The following is an 18,474-nucleotide window of genomic DNA, read 5'->3' as shown; positions in this document are numbered from 1 at the left end:
TTTACCTAGTACTTTGTATACCAGCACATACGTATAACCATTTCAGATTTTTCTTTTAATTCCATAAAATGCAGGTCACTACAATACCTAGAGAGTTGCTCTCAGACTTTGTGACACTTAAGTAGAACAGAGTTCTAATCATTGTCCATTGAATTGTTACTTCCTTTGATAGACATGTTAATATAGAATTTCTAGAGATTAATTTTATGTTCTCTGGCTCAAATACATCACTAAACTGTCCTGAACAGACCCAGAAAACCCCATTGAGCTAAGGACACGGACAGGATATACTCAACCTTTGTTTAGCCATAGGTCCCAGGTGCCAGAGTATCCCTTTCTATACTTTACCAAAGATATTTTTAATTCATATGCAATAATCTTAGTCTATGGAGTGTCTGTGTATGTGTGTATGCACATACATACATATAGATACACATATATACGTAATACATCCTCGTCTATGTATTTAAGAAGTGATATAAATCCTATATTTGTATAAAATAAGAATGTGACCTTCAAGAATTGAAGGAAGTGGAGTGGATGTGTGGTAGTTTAAGAGTTTTATGTTCTAGGGTCAATTGGCCTGGGTCCATACTCCAGCGCTGTAGCTTTTTTATACCTGGGTTTCCTCATCTGTAAAACTAGGATAATAATAGCATGTACTTCTAGGCTTATTTTGAAGATGCTATAAATCAGAGAATACATGACAAAATCCCTCAAAGCAGTGCGTGGTGCACTGTAGCCGTCATCACTGCCCCACCTGCTACCGCTACTGGGCCTCCACCTCTCTCCCCTGAAGCTCTAATCGCTTACCTAGAAAGACTTTAGTTAACACTTTAGTGGCAGGGATCTTAGATTTTTTTAATGGTGTAACACCTGCATTTAGGTAATGATAATACTGTAGAATTATTAGAAAATGTGATGTAGAATTATTAGAAAATGTGATATCAAGAGGAAACCAAAGTATATTTCCATACCTTTCAAACCTATACAATAGTCAGAAATTAGAGGAAATCTATAACCAACAATTAATTTTTAAAAATGTTAATGTGCCCACTTTAGATATATTTAGAGAGATATATTTTCTAGCTATTAATTTTCTAGATTAATCTCAAAGGCTCCATTTGACAATTTAAATCATTTAAATTTTATTATTAAAGGAAGCGGTTTTCTTGATTCTAATGAAACATCCTATTGGGGTTTAAGATGATTGAGCCTTTTAATTATAGACTGTAGCTTTAGATGAACTGATTTTTCTAGCCCTTGTATGAACATATGGGTACTGCATAGTAAAAGTGCAAATTAACTCTATTTGTTACACAGGGATTAAGAGTAGCATTCCCAAAGATCTGGCTAGCCTCCCCATTCCTATTTTCTGCTATGTTGCCTGTATTCTGCTGTCCTTATTTTGTTTAGTTGATGAATCCTTTTGTTGCTTCTGACTTGAATACTACCATTGAGCAGGTAAATCCTGTAGCCTGTCATCCATTCAGTTGTAGCACAAGGCCAGTGTGAGGGCCCGAAAGCATCAAACTAAATCGGAGCTGGGCAAAGCTGAACTTCTCTGGAATTTGCACCCTCAGTTTCCATATATTTCTGGAATTAAGATTCAAAAAAAGGCTTATGTTAGGATAAGCACATGAGTGGTGCCTCTTACCTCTTATCTTTTGCCACAAGTAACTATTGATTCCCTGAAGTTTTTCAGAGGTTTTCATCCATTAGGCATTGCTATATTGACTCGGCCCTTGCTCACCATTTTAGAAATTTTCAGGGTCTGATTAAACATTTTGTGCAGCATCGTCTCTGTTTAATCCTCTCAATTATTTTTTGATTATTTTCTTGTTCAGTAAAGTCCTGTGGCAAAGGAAAGAGTGATTTATGTAATAAAAGTATTTTAATGGCTCTAATTAATATATCTGAAGAAGAGTAACTTTTAAAATAAGTGTTATATTCATTTAGTATTAAAATGAATTTTTCCTAGTTTATTTGATTTTGTATGTGACTAAAAGATTAACTTTATGAAGATATAAAAAACAAATCAGGATTTTAAGATCTAAAATTTTAAATATGGTAAATTTAGATTTAGAGAAACATGTCATAAAGTATAGGGAGACATGCCACACATTTCAGGTTTTTTGATTAAATTATTAATATTGTTTTTTTGATGTTCAGATGTGCTTTGATATTTAAATCTGCTGAATGTAAAACTCGTATTCTGTGAAGCATATGGAAAATGTTGATGTTAACATAAATGAGCTATGTTATCTTTTGAGCAATGTGAAGATGGCAAGTGTAAGATGTTTAAGAGCAAAGGCCTTGAAAGAGTACAGATCCTGAGGTATATCATTTGTAGTGTGGCTTTGATCAAATTCATTAACCTCTATGCCTTAGTTTACCCATCTATAAAATGGGATAATAATAATAACTGCCTAATTGGGTTCAAGATTAGAGGATATAGGATTACAATTGACTACTAGTTACCATAGTGGTTTTTTTTTTTAACTACAGTGTTCATTTTTTTGTTTCATGCTTGTACTTTTGACATTTCCTTCCATTTGAATAGTTGCTTTTGTCTCCTGTGGGCTTATGTCTGTCCCCGTAGGTGTAAGATCTGTTGTGTGTCAAGGGTGATGTTGCAGTGCTAATGTTCAGTTGCCTTATTTGGCAATATTCTGATCCTTAACTATTAAGAGTAATACCCGTGTTAACTAACTCTCCTTGCCCGACTATAGTGCTGCCACTATTCATTGTTTCTGTGGTAATAGATGAGGTTTGTATGGTCCTGTTATTCCAGCTTCCAGACATCATTCCAGATCCACTGGTGCCCTCTACGCCCCCGATGTGTATGGGGCCTCAGGTGAAGGATGAGTACATTTTCACTGTCATCTGTACATTCATCTCAGATTTTTGTCCTTTTCAGTTTCCATTGAATAACATTCATGTTTTAAAATTGATTCATTTTTAAGTTTAATTTGTTGAAGAGTAAGTCATTTGTGATATTTTTATTTTCCCCCAAGTAACTTTTTCCCCTTCAGCAACCTTATTTGAATGTGTTTCTCACTAGCAGATGGACATTTTTCTTTTGCGTAGTCTATGTCATTTTTAAATATAGAGTTGTTTTATGTTCTCAGTTATGTACCTCATCTTTATACATTAAAAAAAAAAAAAACCAAAATGGTGGATGAAGTGTTTTAATTGTAAATGATGGTATAGAAAGTAGTTGCGGGGGGAGAACCCATCTCTGGTTTGTCTTCACATATCTCAGAATGTCAGGCACATAGTAAGTGCTTTACATATATCAAATGATATGTATTAGTTATAGAATGAAATCAACCTATCTTGAAGAAGAGATAATAATTAGAGGGTTTTTCCCTTGTAAATTACTGGTGTGGTGTCATTGAGCTTCATAATCATTATTGGTTTAAGAATTGAACTTGGTTCGGGGCTCACCCACATGGATGAGATTTGCCTGACTGATAGAGCTGGATTAATTACAGGGCTACACACTTGCAAGCCCTTAGTTGGCCAGCCATGCTTTCTTCTATTTTCTGGTTATGAATGTATTGTAGTTACTGTTCTTTAAATTTAGTGTCCACATATTGTCAGTAGTCTTAATTGCCTTTACCCTTTTATTTGACCAAGAATCATATGTACCCAAAAGGTACAATATTGCTTTTAAAATGCTTTCCCCATTGGTTTTTTTTTTTTTCCTCCCCTTAAAAATCTTAAATTTTCCAACCTTACACTGTTACATTTATGACTCTCTCAAAGCTGTTTTCCTTCTTCTGATGAATTAGGTCCGGGGTATGGCATCAGCCAATCAAGCCGACTGTCATCTTCTGTCAGTGCAATGCGCGTCCTGAACACGGGCTCCGATGTGGAGGAGGCAGTAGCAGACGCCTTGGTACTTACTCTTCTCCATTTTCTTATCTTTATAGTTGTCCCAGTTACAAAACTAATGCATGAGTAAGCCAGTCGACCAGAGTGGGAAGGGAGATGGGAAAGGTCTTGTGGATTGAATCTAGAAAGATTTTGATGTGGGCAATGTCAAAAGCAGAACAGCATAATTAATTCTCAGTCTGTGTTAATTGTTCAGAAATTGAAGCGAGAGCCAGTAGTAATTAATGGGATACATGGAATATAAATGTCAAAGCCTTTAATCTGGTGATATGTTTTATGCAGTATATAGTACACTGAGAGTACCAGCAGGTAGATTAGAATATAATTGTATATAGTACAAGCATATAGTTTTAAGGCTAGCTTAACCTTGAGAATTAGGGATTGTTTTAGTTTGGAGTAGGATTTTGTATAGTCTTTTACTTACTTGTATTTTCTGAGCTGAAAGAAAGGACAGCTTCAAGACAAATTATAATTAAAACACCTTCCTGGCTCTTCATGCCTGACACAGTGAGGTTTAAAAATATAATCTACAGATCCATGACACTTTGTCAGAGGAGTGCTGTGCATCTATCACTGTTGTTTTTCTCACTTAAAATTACGAAGGCAGTATCACTTGAAACAATATTGGCTTTTACCAATTTCCCACATCAATTAAGTATGACACTTTTACTTTCAAATTATATTAATCCTATGTTTGAAAAGCGTTTTCTCATTTTCTTACTCAGCTTACAAAAGGCCTCACTTTTGTTTTGAACTAAAAAATACATTGTGCCATTTAAAACAATAGATCATGTCTTAACCAGTGTTGGTATAATACAATTTGCCACATAGAGTTGAAAAACAAGTTTTAAAGAATATTCATTGGTCATAGCTGTAATATATTAAATGTGATTATATGTGTAGTTCTTTAACAGTCTATATGTGCTGATTTTTTCCCTTTACCTCAGCCATTTCATTATTTTTTTTAAATAAATTCATATAACTAAGTAGGAACTTTGTCCTCTTGGACATGTGAATATTTATTACATCTTGTTCTTATGATATTAAATCAGTCAGATATTTCAAATTTACTATTCTACATCAGTATAGTTTTCAACTCATATTTTCTAGTTTCTTTTTAAATGGATGATTTACCAGTTAAATTCTGCTCCCATACATTTTATGAATGAATGGGGTTATTCTTGAACTGTTACTTAAATACTAAGATGTTGTGTTTGAATCATGTGAGCAATATTTAACCACCAGGACTAAAAGCTGAATCCCAATAAATTGATTCTGTCTATTTCCGTCATTTGCATAGCATAGATATCCCAGTGTTAACTATTAATTTTTAGGAAAAGGCTTTCCAACTATTAAGCCTAATTTAGACCTTAGGAAAATGGTAGAAATAAAATTAACTTTGAAGACAACAAAAGGATGCAAATAGGAAGAAGAGTTGAATTTCTTTGGGAAAACTGGTTATGGGAATATTTTTGTAACTTAGATATTTCTCTTTGGACTAAAGGATATTGGCAAGATTAAAGATATAGCCTGCTAATAAGCAGTCTTTATGTATCTATGTATTAAAAAACTTAATGTTTCTGATTATGGGCATTGTTTATGCCCACTTTATTGTACTGTTTAGCAAAATGTTCTTCATTATTTTCAATTTTTCTCTTTAAAAATTTACTGCTCTCAGCTCTTAGGAGACATACGGACTAAGGTATAGACATTGCTGTTTTTTGACATCTTATGATACCATAACTTTTCTTTGCTTTATCAGTTTAACGGCTGATAGTCTTCAATAAAAAATTCAAGTGGAAGTTAATAAAATCTTTAGACATACATCCTGTTTTTTTGTATATATGATTATGAAAAGAAGATACTGCTTGAATAGAGTGCCCTACTGGGGTTCTCACCTTTAATCCTGAGTACTTTGTACAGATGAATTGATGTCATTCACACTGATATCTGTAACAAAACTGATCCTGGGGCCCAACACCGGAAATGGTCACATTACCACTATTCTAAATTAAGTTGGTGTCTCTAAGTCCATATGAGGTATTTAGTGATGCAATCATCATTATAAAACTATTTGGATTAAGATCAAGTTGTATTTCTTCTAGACTTTAGAATTTAGAGAATTTATAGCCACATGGAACTATTTTAAATGATTGTGATTAACATGTTTCATACAAATGTCTTCACCATGGTTCACCAGCCTAAATTCAAATATTAGGTTACATAAAGGTTTCTTTCCAATTTTTTCCGGGAAATCTCAAATAAGCTATTTACTCCTTCTCATTTCCCTTTTGATCTGCAAGGTATAATTGGCAGTTGCATATATTAAATAATAAGCTTCAGATGTAAAGAAATCAAAGGAATCTAAGTATGCTTTATCATATTTATTCAAATGGACAGTATAAACACGTTGGGAAAAACTTGGAGGACCCTCAAGGAGCTTGCCTCTTAAAAATAATAGTAAACAAAATAGGTTCTCATCATTTTTTGTCTGGATTTTGCTTCTCTAGGAGACAAGAGGGTTGGGAATAAGGGAAGGAAGAGTGGCAAGAGAAGTGATAGTGGAGGTTAAAGGAGAACAAAGAGAAGGTAGACAGGAAAAAAAATAGAACTTTACATAGGGGGAACAGGCATTTTCTTTCATCCATTGTCCATTTTCTGATCCATTCTCATCTTTTTAAAAAGATAATATTTTCTTCTTACCAACTCAGATTTCTAATACAATCTCTGCTCATTTATAATGTGGTAGTTCTTGGTTTTCCATGAAAAGGAGACAGAAAAGGAATAAAACCCACATTTTTGATCACCTCCCACTTTACATATCTGAACTTCCATATAGTCTTATTCTGCTTCTGCCACTTTCCATAGTTAAAGAATATTTCATCTTCTACTAACTTCAAAAACATATTTTCTGAAGAAAAACTAAATATTGACTTTTTTTATTACAATGATTAGCAACATGCTTTGCAATGATTTTTTAAAAAATCCAGTCCTTTGTGGTCAGTACAAATTGTGAAGTACCGGTATGTTCCTTAACTACTGCTAATAAGAGTTTTTACATATAACAGAAAAAACCTGCTCGGAGAAGATATGAATCATATGGAATGCATTCAGATGATGATGCCAACAGCGATGCTTCCAGTGCTTGTTCAGAACGCTCCTATAGTTCTCGAAATGGCAGTATTCCTACATACATGAGGCAGACGGAAGATGTGGCAGAAGTCCTCAACAGATGTGCCAGTTCCAACTGGTCAGAAAGGAAAGAAGGCCTCCTGGGTCTGCAGAACTTACTGAAAAATCAGAGAACGCTGAGGTAAGTTGTGTTGTCTTTAAATCATTGTCTTGTCAGGTTAGCACTTTTTGATTTGACCTTGTTTCTGTAACACTGTACAGGTATGGGAACAGATTTGTCCTGAATTTAGAAGGTGGCATTAAAATATTTTCCCAAGCTTCAGTCCTTGAGGACCATTTATACTGTAATTACTAAAAAAATTTTAAATTCACAAAGAAACATTTTAAAAGGAAACGTTATTAACAAATAGAAGTTAAATGAAAAGTGTTGTTAATTTTTAAAATTAAAATAAATAATAAAATGTACATAATATAAAAGCCAACTGGTTTATTAAAATTCATTCCTGATAAGTTGTTCATTGAGAGGAAAAAATATTTATGTTCACTTGAAAATGAAGTTATAGTCTTAATGTTTATGTAATAAGTGAATCTTAATGTAATATGAAATGGAATTGGAGTGAATTTCTCTAAGGACAGAAGTTTATATTAGTTTTTAGTTTGTTTAGGTTTGGTTTCCTTTCCTAATGGCTTTTGCTTGCCTTTTCCCCCTAAATTTTTATTGTTTTTATCTGTGTAATGTTTTAAACCTCTATAGTCTGTCTACCCTTTTAAGAACCTAGTTTCAGATAATTTATAAGTTTGAGTGTGGTGAAAAATAGAGGATTACTTCCTGACTTGATATCTAAAATCAGGGTTTGATTTACTAGCTGTGTATTTATTTTAGGAAGTATTAGCCCTACATAATTTGAAATCAGTGTTTATCTGTGTGCTACCTAATATATTTTAATGTTATCACACATCATGAATCACTGCAGTAAATCATAATATTGTTCCTAATCCCATCAAGATTACGTTAATATTAGGTTCAGTATATCACTTTTAAATGGCAAGAGAGCAGACATAGTTTAGAAATATTTTAGCCCTCAGGTGGCAAAATTTAAGAAAACATTTTAGCATTTAAGAGGATAAGATTCATGTGCTGGGAATGTCATTTGTGCAGTTTCCCGTCATGCTACATTAATGAAATACAATTGTATTTCTTATAACTTTTAACCTTTAAAATAGTGTGGATTGCAAAAGAATTATAGTTGTATTTGATAAATATGTACTGAGCCATGGCTAGCAAATCCCACAAATTTCTCCATTTTGAGGGCTTTTTTTAAAGCCATTTTTTAAGAAGCTCAGTTATACTTAAGGTTACTTTTAAGTGACTTCATCCTACAGCAAGATATTAATTAACAATTTTATATTTTGACAGTCGAGTTGAACTGAAAAGATTATGTGAAATTTTCACAAGAATGTTTGCTGATCCTCATGGCAAGGTATGTTTTAGTATTAAAGATTATTTACTCCTATAGGTGTCCTTTGTATATTGTAAAAAAAAAAAAAAAGTAAACTAATAGCCAAAAAAAACACCCATAAGCCATTTTTGTTTTATTATTGCCCTCCAATGATGATAATCTTTTCGAACATAATTGAAATTAAGTGTTTTATATCATACATAATTTAGAAATTGCTCTCTGGTAACCATTTAAGCTTCTTGAAAGAGTGATTATCGAAGACTATAAACTGAATGATATAGTAATAAATATGACTTATAATTAGGGTGAGTGTATTTGTGTTATTAAAAACATTTTACTATTTGTAAAGGAAATAATTGGGATAAGGTGAAAAAAGTTTGTAATTTTTTATTGTTTTCTTCTGTGTGTATTACAACATTAATGTAAATACAGAGGGTGCCAAAAAAATGTATACACCTTTTACAAAAGGAAAAAATCTGTATTAAAATTGTAATACTCAATATATACTGATAACAAAAGATGAATACAAGTCCGTGTATACTCGTTTTTTGGCACCCCCGGTATATTCTTATCTTAAAAGAACATTTTGTAGGAAAAAAATTGCCGTTAAATAACACAAAAGCACCAAGTATGGCTTTAGCCATAGTTTGGTAGTAATATAAATGAAGCTTTTTGTATATTGAAATAGTCCATAAAAATTTTCTAAATGTTCAGCTTTTAATGTTGATTATAATATGTTTAATTAAGTACTATTGCATAACCTGCATGTATACTGTGGAATTTTGGTTTACTTTGATGGATACTGTTGTAAATACATGTGTACTGTTCCAAGATGTATTCATTTGTTTTTAGCAATATAGTTGACAATGGTAAAACTTTATTACGTATCTTCCTTTAGGACACTAGGTATCTCCATGAGAATTTCTAACCTAACTGAGAGGGAGATGTGGAAGGGAAATTATAAGAAAAATTTTAATGAATTTCACTGTACTGTTGTTGTTTTTTTAATTGTCTTCACTTTATTCTTGTGCATATAATTTTCTCATTTTTCCTTTTTATTTTCGATATTTTTATTACTACACTATTTAAGATATTAAAATCCCACTTAATACATAATCTTAAATCCAACTGAAGATTATAAATTGCCTATACTTTAAAATAATAAATTTCAAAGATTATCCTCTCCCAGAAGGTATGTTTATTTTATTCAAGAATATAAGGTCCCATTAAAGACAAATATTAAAATATAGATTGGTAAGCAGTTTGTTTATTACATTTTTTTAAAACATAACTTTTAAACAGAACATGTAGGTAGCTGTACCATTTTATATTGGCATTGCTACCACTAATTCAGCTGTAGGATTTGCTTTAATGCAAAAGTCTATAAATTTTGAACAAATTAACTGTTGATATTTTTTGTTGGCAATGTAAGCCACAGGACAAGACAATTATAATCTGGGTGGACTTGTTGTATTAAATGATATTTTAATTAGTAATCTACACAACTTTAAAATAAATAAAATTTTAAAACATCTTCAATAAGTTATATAGCTTGTTCCTGCTGTAAGGTGTAAGACAAATTTTCATGTCACTAAATAGCTTTTTGGTTTTGTTTTTAAACCATTTTAAAATGGAAAAACCATTTAAAAATCGAAAAACCACTTTAAATTTGTAGACCATAATTTGCTGACCCCTGTTCTATATCAACTCTTGATTATTGACACTAAAATAGAAACATATGTTTAAGAATCCCTACTGTGGAGCTCATGCCAGTGGTTGAAAGTTAGGACTGTTGAAGGGAAACAACATCCTGGCCACTGCTGGGTGAAATCAGCCCTGTGTATCCCTGTATATTCCTGCCATTCTCCATTTCTGATCTGTGCTTTTTTGTCTCAGTGCTGCCTGGCAATCCTCTCCCTCTCATCTTTCTCTTCTGTCTTCCATGGAGGCTGTGTCAAATTTTTTTGTCTCCTCAAAATTCCAGCCTTGTACACCTCCCCACACATGTTGTGCCCCAAGCATGCGCCCTGGCCTCTAGCTTAGCAAGAAAATTGAAGCCAGCAAGCAGACACTCCATTTCCTACCTCCAAACCAGCAAATTGAACTGCACCTAAACGCATTCTTTCTACCTTTCCTCCTATTGAAATAGAAGGAGGGCTTACCTTGAAGCTGTTATTCGGCTAAGTAAATGTGTATCCTAATTTGTAGTAATATGGTCTTGCCTGCCTGGTCTTCCAGGAATTTCTCATAAATTACAGTTTTCTGATTGAATCCTATTTTGTTTTTCAACTTTGTTGTGAATTTACTCAGCGTTTCTTTTCTGTCATTTTAAGGAATGTGTTGTGGGAGAGAAGGAAGAAGTCTGTTTTCTGTGTGCCTGATTCAGTTTCCTTCACACCATTTCTTTTAATCTTCTTTTCATACGCCTAGCTCTGCTCATTTCACTAATGTTGATGTTGCTTAGAGTCACGTCCTAGGACCTTTTCTTTTACCCTCTACCTTTTCTGAAGTTTAAGTTACCCAGTTCATCCTAATGACTCCTGAATGTGTCCTTAAATCCCATGTTTTCCTCCTGCACTTAGTCACATGTCTATGGGTCATCTTCAATTTGAAAACTACTCTTTCTCGTGCATTGCTTTATTTCATTAGATGTAACTGCCATCTCCTTGTTGCTTAAGGGAAGAATTTTGGCATCATTCTAGAAACTTCACTCAATTTTATTTGGTTCAACCTTCCAAATATCGCTCCATTCTCATCGCTAATTCAGGGCACAATCGTCTTTTGCCTGTTGTACCTCCTCCCCACCTCCTAGCCCTTGATTCTCTACACTGCATTCTTTAGTGATCTTTCTAAAAGGTAAATATTCTAGCGTAAAACACTTCAATGACAACTCACTGACCTCAAGAAAATGTCCAAACAGAGCCTATCATTTGGGCTTGTTATTCCCTCCTCACTCTCAGCCCAGCCTGAATTATGTTCATTTCCCCACATGTGCCATGCACTTTTTCCCTGTAGCCTTAAAATATGCTATTGGGGACACTTCTCTTTCTTCCTCCAGCCTGGGTGAGCTCTCCATTCTGAATTGGAATCACTTATCTGAAAGCTCACTGGGCAGAAACTTATCTGAAGCTTCGCCCCTAGAATGGACCATAGTGTTTGGAAGATAACCTCACACTATGGGCTGGGTTGGGTGGATTTTCCCATGTTTTTTTTAGGTTGAAGTCAACATTTCAGTCTGTGTTAATAGCTTCTGAATCCAGTAGCCAACTCCCATGATAACTGGAAGTTGTTCTCCGCGTCATCACTGAGACCACCTGCTGTCCCCAGCAGAAATAGGCTACTTAGAGAACCAGGTTATGAGCGTCCATGAAAGCCCCATCTGCTTTCATGTAGGATCACCTTCTCCAACCCCCAGAATGTTTCCCTCTTACATATTTTAGAGTAAACATCTGAGTCCAACTAAAATAATAGGCAAGCTCTGGTATACAGTGCAGACATCCCAGAAAGGGAGGGTTAGAAAAGAGCTCTTTCTGAGTGCAGTTGAAATAGATACTAGATTTTTTCCCTGGGACAGGAGTAATATGATTGATCAGTATAGTTTGCAAGCTGAAATTATTTGATGTCTATAACTCAACCTTTCTTACTTCAGCGCCAGTATGGAAATAAGTGATCCAACCACAATATATGTATAATTAAACCAGTAATTTAAACCATATAATTCAAAGCCTGTTACTAATTTCACAAGAGAGGCAGTACAACACAGTGGTAACAAGTATGGACAGTGGAGCTAGATTGCGTGGGTTCAAATTTGACCTCCAACATTGAATAGCAGTGTGTGCCTTGGTTTCCTAATCAGCAAAATAGAGTTAATAATAATTCCCACCTCATAAGATTGTGATGAGGACTAAATGAGTTAATATATGTAAAGCCCTTAGAATGCACCAACCACTATATAAGTTTTTAAAAACTAAATTTAAGTTTGAAAAACTAAGGAGTTCAGGCATGATTTTTATTTTGGCTGCTCTAGACCCATTTTTGCCCCCTCAAATGTAAGGAGTATCATGCCAAATGTTATCTCATGTGGTTCTAGCATTTGACCCTGAAGGAACTAGTTGAAAAGAACTACCTTCCCCAAGGTGTACACTTTAAATTGGCATTTTATGGTCAATGTAGACCTTTCTCTTGAAGTCATGCACTTGAGTCTTGAACAGCTAGGGGAGGAATTCAAACTGTAGCTACTAAAATTGGACACAGTTGAGTACCCTACTTAGAAGGTCACATCTGGGCTCCTGGAGAGTATGCTAGGCCACTGAGCTGCCTACGGTCCTAGGATCAGGAGACCATAACATGCATCTTACCTGTGGGGGAGGGAAAGTTGTGGTATAAACACTTTTTACTCCAAATAATAGTAATTATCCCAAGCCTTCACAGAAATAATTTGTGAATCTACTGCGTCTGAGGAGGGAATAAAAGATAAAGAAAAGAAAAATTCTAGATTTTGGAAGCAAATGTTGGCACTGTCCAGAAGTGGGGACAGGTGACTTAGATTCTTAGATTCTTTCTAAAAGTTGAGCCTCAAGGATATAGGGTCTGGAAAAGAAAGGGGGGTTTTGTTTCTAATTTTCTTGGCAAGGAGATGAGGGACACAGGAAAATCACATGCTCTTCTCCCATACTATCCATTTAAGTCTCTTGTTTTAAAAGCTACTTTAAGTTTATCATAAAACTTTGAAAAACATTTGTCGCTTTTATTTTCTAAGTGTTTTTCTTCCATACAGGAACTTTGCATTGACGGAGACTAATTTGTGTGTTTTTCTTTTTTTTCTTTTTTTCTTTTTGCATGCTGTCCCCTGTGTTGGAACTCTCAATAGAGAGTAAGTTGGTTCAATATTTGTTGGAAACCTAACTTTACTGCATGACTGTGAAATTAACCCTTTTTCTCTATTTTCTCTCCCGAAGAGTTCATGCAGTATTGGACCCTTTGCAATCCACGAAACGCTATTTGCAGTTACGCAAACTTATTCTGTTTGGAGATGTGCTTTTTAATCTACTAATTAATCTAATTTGATTATGTTCTTCTGTTCTATATTTGATGACTGGCACACCTAAGATCTAAGCGAAGTTAAGAAAAGCTGCCTCAATGTAATAGCTTGAATATTACAATTTTTTCCCAATAAATTACAGTTGTCAGATATGTGGGAGTGTAAATTGATTCCATTGAAGATTTGCTCCATTGAATTATTAAAAAAATAATTCCCAAGTTTGACAACTATTTTTAAAAATGTCCCAACCTCCCCATATGTACTTTCTAATATTCTATTAATGTCATTCCTTAAAAGCAAACAGAGCAGTGTTTCTCAACTTTCTCTTCTGAAATCAGATGTTTAGCCATAGTATTATATTAGCATATTCACTTTTCATTTTCCCCGTTAGTCATAGATAAGGAAATGGGAGAATATCAACATCTGACAATGACTCTTTGTGATAGGACAATCAAGTAAGAAATATTATGTGAAATTTCTAATATGTTTTGGATAGATATATTTAATAGGCATATGTATTATCATTTAGTAAGTACCATTGATAGGATATAAGTGTTTTTATTATAACATTTTTTATGGGATATGTGTATTTTGAAAAATAATAGGACAAGCCTGTATGTAGAGTACTATAAATAATATGTTTACATTTTTATTCAGTGATACTGAAATATCTAATCAAAAGAAATACCTGCTTAGGAGACTCAGAGATGTCTTCTTGAAGGAAATAGCAGTTGAGAGCTTGAGAGGAACATACACTTTGGATATGTTAGGATGGGAAGAAAGGGCCTGCTGAGAATGACTAACACGAGTCCAGAGAAGTGGGAGACTCATAAAGTTTATAGGAAAGAAAAAGAAGTTAAATTTAATGGGGATAAAGGGAAAGTGTTACACATCTTCCCTTGCATTGAGAAAAAAGGATTGGCAACCAATTCATTACAGGGTAAGTTTCACTTGAGAAAATTCTTATGTCTTAAGGAACTTTCCCTGCACATTTGTTGAACAACTTTATATTCGGTCCTCAGCCTTTGATAGTTTTGAGTTTGGTTCTAATTGGTGATATAAGACAGTATAAAAATATAGTCTCTATTCTCAAATGTTATATGTTACACATGGGAAGATAATATAAATATAGAAAAAGTTAAATAGCACCATAAAGCTGGCCCCACTATAAGTTCCGAGTAAGGAAGATCAGTGGCTATCATCCAAGAAGCTCCTTGACTGAGGTTTGAGTGGTAAATTTTATAGGGAGTCACTTAGTGTGTATCTGGAACAAGTTGGGGGAGTATGATGGGAAATCAGGAATGTGTGTGAGATGAGTTCAGAGACAAAGAGTTTATGTTGTCATATAGTCCAAGACCAGTTTGGAGAGTTAGAACCTTCTCTAAGCATTTGAAACATCATTCTATAGACAGTGAAGGAACATTATAGGATTTTGTTTATATCAAATGAGCGATATCAGTTTGATGGTGAGAAAGAAGAATGAGTTGACCTGTTGCCTGTTTCGTAAATAAAGTTATATTGGAGCACAGCTGTGCTCACTTGTTTGCATACTGTGTCTGTGCTATAACAGCCAGGTAAAATAGTTACGACAGACACCATATAGTCTGCAAAGCTTAGAGTATGTACTATCTGGCCTGTAACAAAAATGCTTTCCTGACCACTGGTATACAGAAAATATAAAGACTGAAGTCAGGCTACTACAGAAATCCAGACATGAAGTCAAAAAGGACTGATGCCTACAATGATGGTGTGATCTACAGATTTGGGGAGAGCTGTTCAAGAGATTGTGGGACCTACAGTAGTAGGCCAGATCATATAGGTCCTGTCAAGGAAGTCACACTTCCTATGGAAAGAGAATCAGGATGAACACTAGCTCTTACATCATCCCACATTTAGGGTGCAAATGGAAAATGCCTAACAATAAGAGTGAAAGAAAGAAAATAATAAGAGTAAAGCACTACAGAATGGTCAAGCTTACTAAGCTAATATTTCGCGATTAGAGGATCGTTGATGGAAGCAAAAAGATGGAAACTGAGGGAGAAATTTTTAAGATGCTGTTTTCTGCATCTATAAGGAAAGGATTTAGGTCAAGAATAAAAATAAAGATCGTAGAAGAGACCATACTTTAGAGAACAAGAATACAGAATAGAAAGATTAGTCTTAAAGAAAAAGAATAAAAATGGCTCTTTTTTAGAGAAAAAATTAATGAAAGGATTTCTATAATGGAAATCAAAGTGGGGGAAAAGTCAATGGAGAATTTTATGTTGAATGATAGTAAAGTAGATGAAGTAAGTTACCTAGTAATAGAGTGGGTGGAACACGATTGAAAACCAAGTGACTTAGCTTGGGTGGAACACTTCCAGCCATTGATTAGCTTTGGAAACCTTGGACCAACCACTTTTCTGGTTCTGTTTTATAAGAACCAGATAAAATGGTAGGATTGACATAGGCATTCTAATGTCCATAGGCACTCTAATTCCAGAGTAGATTTTGTTTTGGTATAGTGAAAGCTTAAACATGGAATCTTCCAGAAAATAGGAAGAATGAAAGTGAATTAGAGCGGTGTGCTGGTAAACCACGTTTGGGAGAAGGGCAGGAAGCCCTGATTTGTAGTGGTTGCTATAATTTCAGAAGTGTAAGTACTCCCACTATGGCTGGTTTCAAGCTACCAGCTAGCTCACAAAATTCCTCAATATTTAACAATCGGCTTTCTAGGCTGCTGCTGACTGACTCCAGCACACCTGGCCGGAGAGATTGGCCAGGTGGCAGTAGAAATGAATGCTAGGTTAGATTCATGCATTTGTCATAGAGTAGGTCTAGTGAAGTTCAGCAGTATTCTGGGTCCTAAGTAGAGGGCCAGAGACCGTTTTGAGTAGCAATGGCCAAGTTTTGAATCTAAGAGAAGCCAGGTTTTTGGGTGTGGTTGTGAGGGTCATGGAAGTTAATGGCTCTGCACTGTAAGAACAGTATCCCCAGATACTGCCTGGGGATCAGAGAGTACTACAAAATTTAAAGTAGTCTTAGTTTCTGCTTTTACAAATACAGAGTATCTTGAGCAAATATGGGAAGTATATTTTTTGTAATTCAGATTCGAATGTTAAAACTTAGTTATAATTCTAATAGAAAACAATCCTTCTTTTCTAACATGAAAAAAATGGGAGTTCATGTGTAACTGTATAAAGGAAATTCAAAAAATAAAATATACAGAGGGTGCCAAAAATATGTATACACATTTTAAGAAAGGAACAAACTATTAAAATTGTAATAATATATACCAGTAAGAAAAGATGAATACAAGTCACATTTGACTTCTGCAATTACAGGATGTACTCAAAGTGGTTACCGTCAGCGTCCAGACACTTCTGATTACGGCGAACTACTGTTTGAGCAATGTTGACCAAAGTGTCCACTTGTATATATTTTTTTTGGCACCCTGATATATTGAGAAAACAATATTCTTAATTTTCAAATTAGAATAGTTACTTTGAGTTTAACTTTTTTAAATTATAATTTTTATAATCTATTGTGATTATAGTTTCATAATACAACATGCCTGACATTGTCTTAAGAGTTTTTTTCTTATCTACTCTAGAAATAAAAATTCCAGTATGCTGTTGAATTTCTTGTAAAGAGATATAACCTTAATGTGTAAGTCACTTTTCTTAAGTATTTAAATGACATACATCACTTACGAGTATTAGTTTCCCTTCCCTTAAAGTATTTTTCATCCTATAAAATTTTTTAAACTAGTGGATTAGTATTGGAGCCAAGTATGAAACCCATCAATAGAAATAGAGACTAAATACCATGCCATCTAAGACTTTTTAGAAATTATTTAAATTTAGATGTAGATTTGTATCCTGAATTTATTTTAGTTGCAGTTATCTCAAATCCCTTAAAATTACTTTTGGGGCAGTTTTAGTAAATGTATTTTACACACAAAAACTTTGTGACAACTGACATTTTGAAAAATCTAAAGAGTCTCTAGCCCATTCTCTCAGAATGATCTTCTACTTTAAGGTAGCTGTCAACATAGTCATCTTCTCATTAATTCAGTGCCCTCTTCCAAAGAGCTGAGGGCCAGTGAAACTATAGGTAGTTCCTTGCCCTAAATTTCAGATAAAATGGATTTCAGTTAAACCAGTTCAAGCTATGGCATCATGGAAAACATTAGGTGTGCCAGCCATTGTGGCCAAAGTTTCTTTACCCAGTGATGCTGCATGGAATAGCTAATTGTCGAACTTCAGCAGAAGTTGGATAACATTTCAAATGTACTCTTGTATCACAGAGTCCAATGAAAAGCAAGAGAGATTGTTTTTCCGCTTGGCTGCCAATCGCTGTGCCTCTGATTCCTGTGTTCCTCTCTATTTCAGTTTTGAATTGATCATAAAGATCAATATTTCCTCCTTTTTCTCTCCCCTCTCCCATTTATCAACTGTAGGTGTTCAGCATGTTTTTGGAGACTCTAGTGGACTTCATACAAGTCCACAAAGACGATCTTCAAGATTGGTTGTTTGTACTGCTGACGCAACTACTAAAAAAAATGGGTGCTGATTTGCTTGGGTCTGTTCAGGCAAAAGTTCAGAAAGCCCTTGATGTTACAAGGTAATGTTTTCTTCATATATTTCAAGTTTACCTGATAATCAGGAATCAGGACTATTTAGTTTCTGTTAAAAGTTTAGATATTTGAATCCTTTTAAACCATTTAGACTGCACAGGCTTCATTTGAAAATTGTTAATGATGCCCATTCACACAGTATATTTCATGCAACATTGGTCCTTAGATCACACACTCCTTTCTTTTATAAAAATTTCATTAACATTTGTTGAGTGATTCAAGGTGGTATTTTATCTTAATTAAGATACAGCTGCAAGGTTGAGTTAAAGATTTTATTCAATCTAATGTAAAAATAAAATATTTCCTAAGTTTAAAAAGGATGT

At 34.3% G+C, this 18,474-nt stretch overlaps 1 protein-coding gene across 50 annotated transcripts in view; it reads left to right on the top strand.

Moving 5' to 3' along the window:
* CLASP2 (cytoplasmic linker associated protein 2) overlaps positions 1–18,474 on the top strand; it is a 143,368-nt gene that overhangs the window by 97,797 nt on the left and 27,097 nt on the right. For 20 of the 50 annotated variants that reach the window (XM_081071341.1, XM_081071336.1, XM_081071330.1 and 17 more), the window contains 4 exons: positions 3,798–3,904; positions 6,969–7,213; positions 8,450–8,513; positions 17,975–18,138. In XM_081071341.1, coding sequence (XP_080927467.1) covers positions 3,798–3,904; positions 6,969–7,213; positions 8,450–8,513; positions 17,975–18,138 — 580 coding nt within the window. Of the gene's footprint in view, positions 1–2,794; positions 2,858–3,797; positions 3,905–5,578; positions 5,603–6,968; positions 7,214–8,449; positions 8,514–17,974; positions 18,139–18,474 lie in introns of all 50 variants that reach the window. The other 30 variants (XM_081071322.1, XM_081071368.1, XM_081071354.1 and 27 more) reach the window with 3 other exon arrangements.

This window comes from Rhinolophus hipposideros (genome assembly GCF_964194185.1).
Source record: "Rhinolophus hipposideros genome assembly, chromosome: 14".
Lineage (NCBI taxonomy): Eukaryota > Metazoa > Chordata > Mammalia > Chiroptera > Rhinolophidae > Rhinolophus > Rhinolophus hipposideros.
The sequence above is the reverse complement of the archived record's forward strand: the minus strand, read 5'-3'. Positions and strand labels throughout refer to the sequence as shown.